Below are 15,549 nucleotides of genomic sequence, written 5' to 3'. Positions count from 1 at the left end.
TACTTTTTATGGCGATAATTTTAACATTCTTGTTGTACGTTTTTCGAGTAGTATCATGCTGAAATAGATTAGTTCGAACGACTTCAATGGAACAAAGTTTTCAAATTCATATATGTGAGAGATATGGGTACAGTTAGGGGTGCATTTTAACTCATATAAAATAACTATAACCGTTAAATCGAACTATCAGCCATTATATCACTTCAATATTAGTTTGAAAGTTTGTCCGTTTTTTCACATATTGCTTGCCATAATATAACCGCACATATAACATACCATATTAACCATATTGATATCCTTTAGCAAATTATATATTGAATATGTGAATTCACATTACATAAATGTTGTTGTGTCTTGTCGGTCTCGTCTTATATCAAAGAGATCGAAAAATAAATAGGAAAATATAAGGGATCGTTAGAGTAACAAGAAGTAGCGTTCGATAAAAATGTAATAACGTTATTGTATATAAAAGCGTAAGCTACATTATACTAAAGGAGATAACCAATAACCATCTTACTCTGATTGATCAACATTTTATTTTACGGAAAGTCGTTTATGGTAATGCATGTACTGTGTCACTTTGGTAAACTTTATTAGGTCGTCTTCTCGTTTAGAAGAGGAAGAATGTGGCATTTCTGATGAAAGAAATGTTCCTTTTGTAAAAATTGTTAGTGTCAAGTGTTAGAAAATGTTGTTGGGAAGTTTCGAATTAGCTCAAAAAATGGGACGTTTATTTAAGCATTTAAGAAACAGTTCTGCATTAATAGTCGACCGGGTAAAAGGTGTCTCTTGGTAAATAATCCTGGGATTTTCTCCATGAAGTGGCACGTATTGCCGTGCGTTTAGTCTTCTAGAAACGTATATATTCAGATGTTATCAAAGACTGCTATAAAAATAAACGATCATCTCAGGCTAGTTTATAGGAAAGTGTGCAGTAAAATTAAAGAGAAGAAGTCGCATATTCAATTATTACATGGTCGGACACATGTGATAAGAACAACATATAATTATGATTGGCTAGCCACACTAGGCTAGCCACACGATCAAAACTAATGCAGTCAAGAAAAAAGATGATAAACGGCGTTACACTTCTGTAAAGGCTAGGTAAATAAGGCGGAGAATGTTGATTTGTGTTCATAATTAATTGCTAAACCCAACCAGCGACAACCTTAATTAAAGTAAATTGAAGACATCTATTTTACCTCATAGTACATAAACAACGAAAGATGTCGTTTAATTATTAAATCAATCCCCCTTCATAACAAGACTATTTAAATTCAGTAGTACCTTTTCATTACCTTTCTTCACAATAGCACGACAAACAAATCAAAAGCGTGTAGTGAATGATTACATGAAATGAAGATCCATAGTTTCGCTACATAACCATTCCAATCGTACAGAGGTAATTGTATAAAGGTACGGTCTATTAATATGAAACGAACTACATTTCAGTGAAAGATATATGAGCAAAATTTTCGTTTTGTATGGATGAACAGGTCTACTTTTCTCACGAATAGAAATAACAAAATATGCTGTGTGAGAAGATGTAACATGTATACCTCGTATACACATGATGTATAACAACAACAAAAAAACGTGAGTTTCATATTGCATTCCATCAGATGATTGTTATTTATATGAATCGGTGTTGTTCTGAATGAGATTATAAATTGTATCAACATCAAGAATATGTCCGAATCCGAGAGTGAAGTATTGCAATATTGTTATACGGACTGATTGAGATATGGTTAGTATAAAGAGGATATTTAATACATTCACATGAAAGACGGTGTCGGAACACGTAATGCCAATTTTATCATCAAGAGTTAAAGCTTCTTTGACTTATTTGTCACTGTGTGTCATCATCATGTTACAAATGTGCATTAGGCGAATGTAAAGTTAAAAAAAAATTAAATTGAAATTCCACAACCACTGACTGTTAAAACTTTTTGAGACGAACTACAAGTAGCATTTATTTAAGAAGTTATGGAGTTAAAGAATTTATGTAAGTTATAGGATGTTTTCATTTTAATTTTTTGTTGGTTTCGGCTAGACTTATCTATTTTAGTACTAACATCAGACGAGATGTGATTTTGGTATATGTTACAGAATTTACTTGTAGCCAATCTTCAGTTGAAGACAAATGAATAATTTATTACGAAAGGAATGTTCAGAGGAAACAGTTGCTAATTGTCTATATTTTAACCTACTAACGGCTCACCATCAAAATTTCTACATTGATGTATTGTAGATGTAATAACTTCTCTAACGACTGCGACTATAAAATGTAATACCTTCCAACTTACCATATAAATCAAATAAAACCTCAACGTGACATAATCGAAAATAAAGTAAAAATTTATGTCGAGAAAAAAAATCAAATTTTGTTCAACATCGTAAAATATGTATCTTGCTTGAGCTGCATTTCGAAAAAAAAAATCGTTCATGCTGAGCACCAAAGGAGGTAATGTATTTTATGATGTTTTAAGTATTCGCCTTAGCTCCATGTTATTATGTTTTGATCTGATAATGCTATCTTTAATTGAGAAGAATGGTGTTATCTTAATTAATGATTGAAATTTTAATAACTGTCTGAATTTGAAAGGAGACTTTAAGTGATTTACACATCACGTGAGCTAATACCATTTCATTATTCGGTTTTTTTATTAGTAGGTCTCGTTTATTCTATTTTTCTCATGTTCATTCAATGTCAAAACATCCAACCATTTCCTTTAGTATTACTATTCCAATGTGAACGATATCCTCTATAAAAATTACTAAATCCAAATCAACACGCAAGAGAAGCTATAGTTTTCCACGATGTTCCAATGAATAACGAATATACGTATAATGTATAATGCTATGAACAAGCCACGTATTTATTCATCCCAACCCCTTAGGCCCCAAAAAAAAGTTTCTTCATCAATTTCATTCAAACTGGAATTTATTGTGGTGATTATGTAAGCACAACAATGGGAAACTACTTGGGTGTTAACAATAATGTCTTCTCTCTCTCAATACTAGAGTCACATACAATGAAGGAGCGGTCCTCTTTTAAGTTAATTGAAAACCGAAAGAATGGAATTGATAATTAAATGGAAAACAAAAAAAATAATTCTTTTTCCTGTAATTTGAAGATTGTGAGATTAGTTTAGGTGTGGTTACACCTAGACAAAATTTGATATTATATTTTAATTAATTTTCCATATTTCCATAATTTTCATTACTATGCTAGAAATGCCAGTTTAATACTTTGATAATCAGATTTATGGCTATGATTTATGGGTTTAAAAGAAAGTATGGCTACCTAAGGTATATGGAGACATAGCACGTCATAATAGTAATAGTTTAGTTGGAATTTATAAACGATAACTATTTAACGATTGGAAAAGTCACGGAATATATTAAATTAGGAAATATTCTTTTAAATAATAACAAACAATCGTGTGTAGATTCACTGAAGCTGACGAGAGAGGCTTCATAGACTCTATTGTATGGGTACCATACACTTCAAAACCCGTCTGGCATGGCTAACCGATTGTTCAAGAATTCGCGATTTTACCTCTAAGTTTCGTTGATAACAACAATCAAAACCTGGGCTTTTTATTTTGTTTTAATTTAAGCAACTTACGATAATTGCGTTTGGAGCCTCTGAACTAGTCATTTTTGCTCCTTTTTGTTACCCACGGAAAAATCCTTACGTTAGTCTCTGGTTCGAAGGATATTTGAATGTGTGGTATTGGGTTTACCACTAATTATTCTAATTTTAACTGAGAATGATGCAACCTCTAAGGCTCAAGTTTCTCTGTCTTGTTGTCTGTATTTTATAAATAGATCTTAACTGCAAATAGTTGTCAATATAGTCGTCCCTCCCCATACCGTTACGAAAATATCAAGTTAACTTATGGAACTATTTTAACTTATTTTCGCTGTTTGCATGTGATAAAATCGTTTTGATTTTTCTATGAAATATTCTCACAAGTTCACAACCTTTCTACGATTATATTAAACTTTAATGAAATGTCAATTACAACCAGAAATTCGCCGTTCACAAACGTTTCTGCCTAGATATTGCTGTATAGCAGCTATGCTACCACATATAATACGGAACTTGAATAGATTCTGCTTTACTACGGCTTCAATTTCAATTTTCTACATTTTAACCCCAACGAACAGGCAATAAACCCGTACACAAATATAAAAAAACCTTCCTTCCTATGTATAATATTGTCGAGACGTTTATATAAATGGAAATTGAACTTCTACTACATGAACAGTGAACTACATACCCGAAATAAATGTAATCGATTTCAGACAATTCCATTAAGCATTTATCTTTCGATTGAATGCATGATCCTCACATGAATGTATTTATAACAAAAAAAGAACTGTAAAAGACATACCCAATCTATTTCGTTATAGATTACAGTGTAGGCTTATTATAAAGAGTTGTACATTACATGTGAAGCACAGACAAAGTTGTCAGTCACCGTTCAAAGCCATCAATGTTAAAAAAGTCTCATTCATATGCACAGCGGATTTATTTGCAAAAAATAAAACAAAAGGACCGTTTTGTATTTGAAAAACCAAGTTTTTAATTGAAAGTACTTTATAAATCCACCTTCTATGAAGCAAAACTATGCCGACAAAACTACTCGCTACAATTGAAATTTCTGTTCTAAATAATTTATCGTCGGAGAAAACGACTGCGTTTGAACCAACGACTGTCATTGTGTAGCTTTTCAATGTAGATTCTTTACAAAAAGTCATGACAATTTTAAGTTCTTTCACTCACTGATCTCACAATCATATTTAAACTTTGGAGAAAAAATCGTTTATAACTTGGTAAGACGATTAAGATTATAAAGTTTGTCACAAGATATTCGTTGCAAATAAAGACATTTTCGGTGGCATTTTTATTACAATTTAAGTTCTTTCTCTTTTTGCATTCTTACGTTTAGTAAAGAACGATAATATGCACACAGGGTACGTTGCGATAAAATCTGTCGATAAAGTTGCGGAATTTGTTTCCATTTTTTGTTCGTTTTTTATAAGCGTATGCTCGATCCATACAGACACCAGTTCTTGCAATAAATTCCATCTTTGAACACAAAAAAATGGAATGAAGATTTCGCACGTCAATAATTTTAATAGCCTTTACAGAACCCCCATGTGTTCTAATTAATTAGATTAATTTTGTTTCACACTTGGATACAACAAAACTTTAAGGAAAATAAAAATTAATGGCTTCAAGGTGTTAAGTCTTTTTGCGATTCGGAAACACAGAATACTGAAGGTCAAATTAATGATTTTTGAACTGACTCCATAATACATGCATACTGGATTGTCTGGAGTAGCTGAAGTACCTCTTTATGTAAAATCAATCGATTCAAATATATTCTTCTAAAATTGATAAAAAAAATCAAGATTAATGAACCATTTCTGCCAATGAATAAGCTAACATCATTTAAGTGATCGTAAACGTTGCACAACAAGAAATGGTGTTTAACATTATGTAAGTTGCTTAGAATATACAACTAATTGAAGACCAAAAATGGTATATTCATTGCAAGACTAATTGATATAAGAAGGCAATTCAAAGAGGACACCAACAAAATCTTGTTATGTTAATTGGATAGTTATTGACCACGTTCGCTAAATAGTTTGGAATAATGAAAAAACCACTTGCATTAAAAGTAAAGTAAAGTAAAGTAAAGATTGAATTTTATTGAGTCCAATTTACATGCTAATTGAGTACTTCGCACATATTGTGTAGCTTCTAAGAATATAAGCTACAATATGATTTAAAGTGTAGCATTATTAGCATCAGAGATCAGACTTCCCTGTCCTTCAGACTTTATTTTTACGCTAAAGTATCACTGCGACATTTTAAACTATTTTTACCCACAAACAATTGTAACCGAACCCTATTTTATATTTAAAAAAACGCTCTACCACTTTTAACACCATAACATTGTTGTGGTTTATTGATAAAATCAATTTGAATGTTAAAGCCCCAGCCACCATAAAAATATTTTTTAAATAATCCGCATGATCTGAACAAAAATTTATGATTTGTTTTGTTATTTATAAATTGTAAAAATATTTAATTTCATGTCGACTATACACTTGAAAAGTTGTCATTCACAATATGCCTGGATTTGATGAGAGGATTAAAAAAAAATTCAAATTATCTTGTCATCATATTGAGACATTTACTCATTCAACCAAGCAATAAGAAAAAACACTTTTTTTAAAGCTTTTTTATTTAGATACGGCACGAACACGTTGTTTATGCTTGCATTTAACATTTCATCGTAGTGAAATGAGTGTAGGTATAGGCTGTGTGATGCCGTACGAATAATAGCAGTTGATGCATGAAAGAGTGTTAATCATAAAAAAATGTTTTAGAGGCACCATAAGAAGGGGGATTATTTTTAATAACTGTCTGATGAATACAAATTTAAATGACATACCTGTCATCTGTCGCATAAATAAATATTGGAGTAGACGACAGAATTTACGAGTGCAGGTTTTTAAAAATACTTCAGAGATGAGAAGAGTATGTGATTAGCTGTGCCCATGAATGTCATTTAGTAAGATTCAAGATTACTACTTTTGCAAACATAACGCGAAATTCACCAGATAAACTGAAACATCTGTTAGTAGACCTAGACAAATATAGCAATGATCAGTCTTGGCTTTTGTTATAGCATAGAATGTCGAAACCAATGAAGTGAAAGATTTTGCATCTAATATGGGGCGACATCTTACACAATATTAGACAGATTAAGCTGACTTTATCACAATACACTCTACGACTGTGAATAATTATAAAAAAGACTGAGACTGATTTTCAGAAAACATGGAATGGTAGAACCTAAACTGAGTGATTGAGATGGAAGTTAATGTTGTATTGATAGTAAGATTTACAGCTGAATAACAATTTAGAGTTAATAGCTCAACTTCTGAATTGAAGTAATTAGTAAATGAAAACCAGAAAATCATCGGAAATTATAAACAGCAGACCTCAAAATGTATTCCTCAAACTAATTTTGAAATAAAAATTGTCAAACATAGCGAATAATTAACCTCATTTATGAATTCAAAACAGGATGCTAATAATTTTATGCTTACAACGGCACAATACATAATCTTAGCATCAAACGGATATGCCAAAAAAAAAAATGTTTTTTTGCGTTTTATTCGAATGCAAACTATGCACACTGAATAAATATCTGCGTTTTTTTTTTCTCCATCGGGATGTTTTATAAACATTTCAACCATCCAGATTGTCTGCGAAACAAATTGCATATACGTGCTTCTATATAGAGCAGTACCATATTGGTGTGGCGTTGATATAAAATGTACTTCTTTTCATATAGTATTTACATCCATGTTTTTTGGACATTATTCCAATCCGTTTTGTCTTACTATGACTACGGAACATGAACATCGTAAGTGAGTAAAAGTATAAATAAAGTATTCATTCATCTTCTCTCGTTCCATCCAAAGACAAATTGTAAGAAAACATAACCTGAGCTAATTTTATATGTTTTCGTTCTGTACCAACCGAACTGTTTACGTTTTAGTATTTAAGGTTCAAATTCAAAATGTAATAGCTGGATATAAAACGTACATTGGTGATGCTGTTTGAACCTTGATCATTTCATTACGGCAATTCCTCATTAGAATACACATAAAACAACCGTCGTTTCACGAAAAAGGGAACTATAAAATAAACAAAATTTTGTTTGCTATGTTACTCGTGTTGTTGTCTTTTGACACACCCTGTGTGAGACGGTAATACGTTTTCTTCTTATTTTGTATTTTGTGTTCGAAGAAAATGCAGAACACATGTGCGCAAGACATGTGCGACCCTTGATATACGCATGAGTTTCGAGTATCAGAACTGAAAGTATGGTAACGGTGTTCTTCAGATCTATGTGGGCTGCACACTGCGAGGGTTTATTTTTTTTTATTGTTTTCATTTTTTAGATTTGAAAAACATTTGGTTTCTGTATATGTGATTCTGTTAGAAATACATTTTTTTTTGCTATGATGAAAGAGATGTGACGGTGCTTGATAATACCAAGGGTTCCTTTTGCTTTGTTTTATTTGTTTTTCTTAAATTTTATTCCTCTGTCAAAAAGGGAAAAATTGAAAGAAACAACAACGGGGAAGTTTTTATTTTAAGAAAAAGTTTTTCTTTGTTTTTCATTGATTTTTGCGTCCCTATGTTACTTGTTTGAATTCGAGCTAACGAGCTACATTAAATTTCATTCCTTGCTGCAACATTATTCTTGGGGCTCAAAAATGAAGAAATGGAAACCTATAAAAATTTATCTCAATTTGTCTTCCCCAATTCTACGTCCTGCTAAACACCTTAAACTAGTCCAGCCGAATCATATTCCCAAACAATAAGTTTTATACTAGCGCTCACCGTTCTGTCCAGAATTTGTGATGATCACCCAAAAGTCAATAGTTTTCTCCGGTCCAAGTTCTTCATAGTCCCACTTCTTTTTTACGCGAACCGCTCCATTCGGTTCAACCGTTACCCATGGATTTTCATCACGTATTTTAAATGTTTCCCGATCGGTTTCTTTTTCTAACTGGAACACACTTTTACCTTCGGTATCACCATCAGCTTCGGTGAATTCCATACGTTTGGTAGGACGAACCGCGCGCGTAACTCGTCTCTTATCACGTCGATGCGAATGTTGATTATAGTTTTCGTCATGTTCTAACTGTTGCACAACAACCGATGTTGGATCGGGTGCGACAAATTCTATCAAAACGTCAACCGGTTTCACTGACTTTAAACTAGGAGATCGTAGATCGTGTGCTTCAACTTTCAACATAATTTCAAACTTGTCCGGTTCACCTGCCAGCAATAATTCACCGGTTTGTGGAACAATAATCACGATATTATTTGGTGTTAATAGCTTGTATGTCACTTTGTCTCCGTCGAGATCTTTGGCTTCAACCCGTCCGACACTCGTAAACCGTTGCCATATAACTGATGTGTTTCCTTCTAAATTAGTGCCTTTAGTTCCAGCCACAGAGAACTTATAGTCAGACTGTGTGAAGATTGGATGGTTATCGTTTTCATCTAAAATTGTTACTGCAATTTTGGATATTGCCTTATCGAGTCCCTCGTCGTCAGTGGCTTGTATAAAAATTGTGTAATTGTTTCTTGTCTCACGATCCAACGGTTTGGCAGTAACTATCCATATACCTGACTTTTCAGCATTTTTAATAGTCAGTTCAGTCTTCATGTCTTTGGTAACGCTGTTTTGCAATGTAAATGCATTGTCCTCATTTCCGTCAATAATCGAATAGGTAATCGCTTTGTTACCGCTGATGGAATTCGCCTGCAATAGTGGTAGACCCTGAACTTTTGTTCCCGATTTTTGATTTTCTTTGACTTCACCAAAGGCCTCCAGACTGGCTCCTGGAAATCGAAGCATATCTTTCCTATCCATAACCAGCAGTTGTAATTGATGTGTAGCCGTTGAATTGGGCGTTTCCTCAACCACAACTAGATTAACTGGCTTGTTAACCAGTGGTGATAGGTCTGCTGTTGTCATAAGCATTCCATTATCGAGTACTGTAAAATACTTCGAATATTCTCGATTCAATGTGAACAATGAAGTGTAGCCGGGAGTTGACGATGAATTCGTTGATGTTATTCGTTTAATACTAAAACCTGGATATGTGTCGTGTGGCAGGACTAGTGACAATGTGTTTTTTGTTGGATCAAACACCAAATCCTCGTAACGGTTATTTGTACCATATGTAACACCAATTATTGACGACACAATTACAAACATATACAGCATCACGATGCCGGATCGATAGTATGAAACACCCGACTGCCGCATTTTTATTGCGGCACCGGAGTTCAACATTTTCGGTTCACACACACTCACACTCCAGCACAATTTAATTGTCTTTTTTCTTGTCTAAAATAAAATCCAATGACAAGTTGTCTGAATTATGCCACTTGAATAAACGTAAATCGATGGGTTTTTCTTATCGCTGGAACACTGTTATGGAAATGCACCTCCGTTTGGTTGTTACTAAGACATTATTCCAGTGCTAGATATCCCGCTGCTTTAAACAACATCACCTGGAAATAGATATTTTTGATATTAAAATTTATTGAACTATTGAAATAAACAAATTGTTGTTCTCGGATGATATCGAGAGTCGATTTGTAAAATGGTATGCGTAATTATCACAAATTATGTTGATTTATTTGGTCTCATACATGTAGCTGGTTTTCTACTCGGTTAGACTGCGGAAACTTCTTGAATTTCACATTAGATATTATTTTTCAGTTTCAATAATTGTTTTTCGGAATGAGAATTTCATTACGCAATGCCATCCCGACATGTAGCGTTATTGGTGGACAGGTTGTTAGTCGTTATATATCTTATGCTTGAAATTAATATCATATTTATTTACATCACAGCTGGAAATGTTTTCTATAATCAGGGAACGATGCAATTCATAAAATTAAGTATTATACGAGTCATGTGTGGCTGCGGTAAAGGTGTAATAAAAAGCGAAAGTCATAGAAGCGTCGTGGAAAAAATGTTGATTTTAGTTTACGATTAATAGAGAAGAATGTTTAAAATTTTATAAAACTGTTGATTCTAGGTGTACCAAATGTGTTAATAGTTAATGTATATATTCACGCTTTCAAAGCTCTGTCATTTTTTTTTGTTTTATTACTTCTTCAACTAACGCTACAAACGCTCAGTTTTGCTCTCCTCTTAATGCTCTTTTTGGTTTTTATTTTAGAGAACACGTGATAATATTTCATGATTTATATGAATAATAACGCAGTAAGTGCCTAATAATAATGGTTGGTAATAAAAAGAACGTAGTTGAAGGCAAATATTATTGGTATAGTTTTATGAAAGATATTTGAGCACCCTTTCAGTGAAATTACCTCAATAATTTTTAAAACAATTAAAGAAAATTTTATGCTTTTCATATACCCTCTGGTAATAAAACCACCCATAAATAAAAATTCCTCTATATCCCCATTGACAGTGCGAATCAGAGTGCTTTGAGATGAAGATAAAAGCGAAATACCATTAATATCGAAATTATATGGAATTCGATCAATGCGATTTTTCCGTTCGATAAACAACGATAAATTTTGTGGTTATCGATGCCATTACACTGATATTTAAAAAAAAAGTTGAATTTTACTCTCACATTTTTTTAAATAATTTTGTTCGTGTATGGTGCTAAATTTGATTTTATATTAATTTTCGAATTTATACATATACTTGAACGATGGACAAATAACGCAGAAGTTTAATTAGTTTTAATGAGAACGAGAATAATAACAACATTTTTTCGAGTTGCTTGATGTTTTAATTTTCTTATTTTAGGAGAATGTTCAAACATCACTTTAGTTAATTTTTAATTTAACTTTAAAAACCCGATGTGCAATTATAGCTAACAGCAAACAGTGTAATGAAACTTTTGTTAACTTTTCGATTAGAACGATGGGTAATTGTTTGACGAATAGAATAGCTACAGCACCGACCATTTTCAATTTACTTTAGAGAGGTAAATAAACTCCCTAACTTTTTTTTAAATTAAATAAATTGAAGTCACATACTTCACAGTTACAAAAATGTTTATTAACTTTCGTAGAAATTGTATGGAGATGAACAAAAAAGAGAACGATGCTGTGTAGAGTGAAAAATCGAGGAACCATATACAACAACCAGGACAAAACAAAAACTTGCTTTACGATGAATTACTTTTTTTTTGCTGGCTCAGAACAAATTTATCTCACAGAATTATACATCATGATATAATGATTCCATGATATGTGTACGACGATGTTACCACTCTATATTGTACAGTACTCGACCATAATAGCAAGTCAAGAACAAAATGTATTTATTACAATTTAAATGAATAATATTGCTCCGAAAGCAGATAACACAACAGAAAAAAAAAGTTACATAAAATATGATCGTGTTACGGACGATGAGTTCATTTTATGCTGGTTGATTTATAAAGTGGTTTTGATGGATTTTTTTTTTTTGAAAGGCCTGGCTTTGTACCAAGGCTCTTAATGATATGGCAGTTACGTCGTCCGGGCAAAAAATGCAATATAATTATGAAAAAGTTTCGAAATTAACTTTTCTCGAGTGATGTCAATCAAAATTTCTTGCTCGATCAGAAAAAGTCATTCGTAGTTAAAATGCACTTTTGCGCTAATGGGATTATAATGGTAGGTTTCACCTATATTACATTGTTTATTTTTAGATTGATTGTCCTCTGAATGGGAAAAAACTCAATCAAATCGGTTTTCATCTACTTCTATCCATATATCCACTGATACTGTGTTTGTATTTTAATTGTCGGTAATTTTCTAATAATAAAATGTACACTTATATCGTCGTAGCGGCCGGCACCATATTTAATTAACTAAATTAATTTAATTTTAATAAAATTAAATAAAAATTTTATTACAGTGTGCAGAGAGGCACACATAGATACTTTCTTGTGCAAAGTGTGTAATAAAGGAAATTACGTCTGATGACTAAACTTAGAACTGAACCCATAATTATGGAACATTTTTTTTAAATTATTTTATTAGAGATTCAGTGTTAGGAAATTAATGTCTGACGTTTCGGTTTTTATTTGTTTTTATTTTGAAGAAATTATAAAGACATTTTATGTGTTTTTGTGATTATCTCGATTCTGTTTTTATATTGAAGACGAATATATACATCCCATCCTACGATTATCTTAATCATTATTTACACTTGAAACACGTGATGATTGGTTATGGTGAAGTAAGTGAGTTATTTCAATGATTAGTCGAAATTGTTGTAACTGAAGCCAACCAATTATTATCTCATAGTTGTGAAATGAACGTGGTTGGACCGAATGCCATACGGAAAACAAATAAATTCAGTAAACTTTATAAAATTTCAGTTAATGAAATATTAGAAAGATGATAATTGATTCATTCAGCTTATACTCATGCGTCTAAGCTTGATATAAATTCACACGAAAACGTTCCGAAACCAAACAGTTCAAGACATTGTAGGTAACAATTCCATAAATAAAAATCACAGCGGTCGTTGTAATAAATATTCAATTTGTTGACTTTGAAGGGCCATGTTTCTTTGTGGCTATGTTTTGAAGGAATTCATATGAAAAAACCAAAAACCAAACAACAACAAACGGAGAAATTAGGAACCGGTAGTATTTTATGATGTGAGCAACCATTTAAGGTGCTTATTGTATTAAACCGACTTGAGATCAAAAGCTCGACAAATAAATACAAAAATAGAAAATCAATTTTTAATCAATCTTCAGTCATTGTTATGTACTTGTAGCCGTATACCACGTTAATATGCTCGACTGAAGGTATTCTTTTGAACTTTATAAATCACAAATAGTACCACAATCGAAGATAAATGACTTCATATTAATAAAACGGAGGAACATAACAAAAAAAAAGACTTATGGGTCAAACATTCATCATCGATCATAAAAAGTCTAAAACGTTGAGTCAAGGAACGGTGTTAAACGATTCGAAAATAATACAAAACAATAAAATGTAGAACACAGCCATATTTTATATCGCAGAAATAACCATCAAATAATATTAAAAGATGAACCATAAATAATAAAATAAGAATCGTATAGACTTATAGGTGGTTGCATGTTCACGAAAATAAAAATATTTCTCTCTCTCATCGAAATTATCGTTTCACCTAATAAAGGAAATATCTATAACGATTGGCACGAAATAAAAAGACTGAAAATACAGCAAGTGTTGCATTGGCACTGCAATCAAATGAAAAGATCAATTGAATTTTATTGTGCTCCGTGTGTTTTCATTTTATTTTTGCCATTCCAATAGTAAAACTGCAATGACCATCTGATACCTAAAAACAGTTCAAATTGTTTCAAGAACGATCGTTGTGAACGCTGTATAACACAAGTGTGGTCTTTTCTTATGAACAACGGCATTTCACAATAAAATAAGAAATTCAGCAAAAGAAAATGGCAATTGAAACAAAAATCAATTAAATTGTATCCAACCCAATCCAATGCGATTCTTCGTTTTCTGTATTTTTATTCATTTAATATGTGATCGGATACCTAATTACGTTCGTAAGATTTCAGCGAATTCTCAGATTTAAATTTGCTATTCTATGAAATTGATTAAGTATTTTCGTATACGGGAATATGGAATAACGTACATGTGCCCATGTTTATATTCAATATAGCCTCACATACTGCACATATATTTATACATAAAAAGTAAAGATTTGTTTACGTTCATTATATTATTTTAATATTTTCGTTGTGTTTTCTCATTGTTTATGTTTCATCAAGAATAAACATACGTTTTACGACAACCAATAAAAGTTTATCCGATGATAATCTTTTAAAATCCAATTGAATACTTAAAAGCAGAGGGTGAAACACCAGACGATTTCAGTTTAGATTATGGACATGGACGACGTATTGTATTTGAAGTGAACATAATGCATCGAGCTAACACATCATCTTTGATTTTAAAAATGTAATCAAGCAGAAAGCATTATTTTTAGTCTCCATTAGCCTCGTTGACTAATAAAAGACAAATTAGGTTTAGGTTTTCACAGCATTCTGTCATATTTAAGTAGTAAATTTATTGAAAAATGTCATCTGGTATCGATAGTAAATAAGAGATGAGATCTGGTAGTCATTCTTTACACAAGCAAAATGAATGTTCAAACGAATGAAGTAGAAGATTTTCGTCGTTTTGGTTTTGCTAGTTTCTGCATTCGTTTCTCTTCTTCTTCTTTAAATACAAATCATAGACAAATCGGCCAGTCACCCTGTGTACGTATGTTTCCTATATCCTCTTCTTAGCAGATAAGAATTAATTACTTTATACAATTTTTATTTATAATAATTTTCCATTTTAAATTCAATATAATTTCCGTTTTTGTTGGGTCAAAGGGTACCTACCTAAATCATTTAGTTTACAATAACTATGTAAAGGAACAGAAATATTAATCATTATTGTTTGGTGCCATATAACCCGAAAAGTGTGCGTCTTACTTGAATACAAGTTGAAGTAATCCGCATCAAAGTCTTTGCTTTTTTGAGATAAAGGAGTGAAGAAGAAAGAAACAGAATTGATGTCGCATATATAGACGTAATTGAATTCCAAGTATAAAAGGTAGGATTAGACGAAAGAAATGCGATGGTTCATGAAAATTGTTCTAACTATACGGTATGGTATACTGTATGTATATTTGATATAACGAAATGATTTTCTTTCGATACAACAATCTAAAATCGGCTTAAGAGCTTTCTCTATCGCCGTATAAAATGACTGACGAAATAACATAATAAAAACAAATAGAACCAAAATTGAGTGGAAAACACATGACCGCAAAAAACGTTGATATTATTCACACGTCCGAAACTTTATTATCTTCACCATGAAAATATGATATATTTTTTTCTCGCTCGTCGTGCAAATGTCTTTTCATCGAG

General features: G+C 32.0%; 1 protein-coding gene across 5 annotated transcripts in view; it reads right to left on the bottom strand.

Annotated features, from left to right (window-relative positions):
• Window positions 1-15,549, bottom strand: part of LOC119075844 (neural-cadherin) — a 280,539-nt gene that overhangs the window by 246,636 nt on the left and 18,354 nt on the right. For all 5 annotated transcript variants that reach the window (XM_037182391.1, XM_037182393.1, XM_037182394.1 and 2 more), the window contains exon 2: window positions 8,444-10,132. In XM_037182391.1, coding sequence (XP_037038286.1) covers window positions 8,444-9,911 — 1,468 coding nt within the window. In that variant the 5' untranslated portion in view covers window positions 9,912-10,132. The remainder of the gene's footprint in view (window positions 1-8,443; window positions 10,133-15,549) is intronic.

Source organism: Bradysia coprophila, unplaced genomic scaffold (assembly GCF_014529535.1).
Source record: "Bradysia coprophila strain Holo2 unplaced genomic scaffold, BU_Bcop_v1 contig_232, whole genome shotgun sequence".
Classification (NCBI taxonomy): Eukaryota; Metazoa; Arthropoda; class Insecta; order Diptera; family Sciaridae; genus Bradysia; species Bradysia coprophila.
Note: the sequence above shows the minus strand (reverse complement) of the source record. Positions and strands in the feature narration are given on the sequence as shown.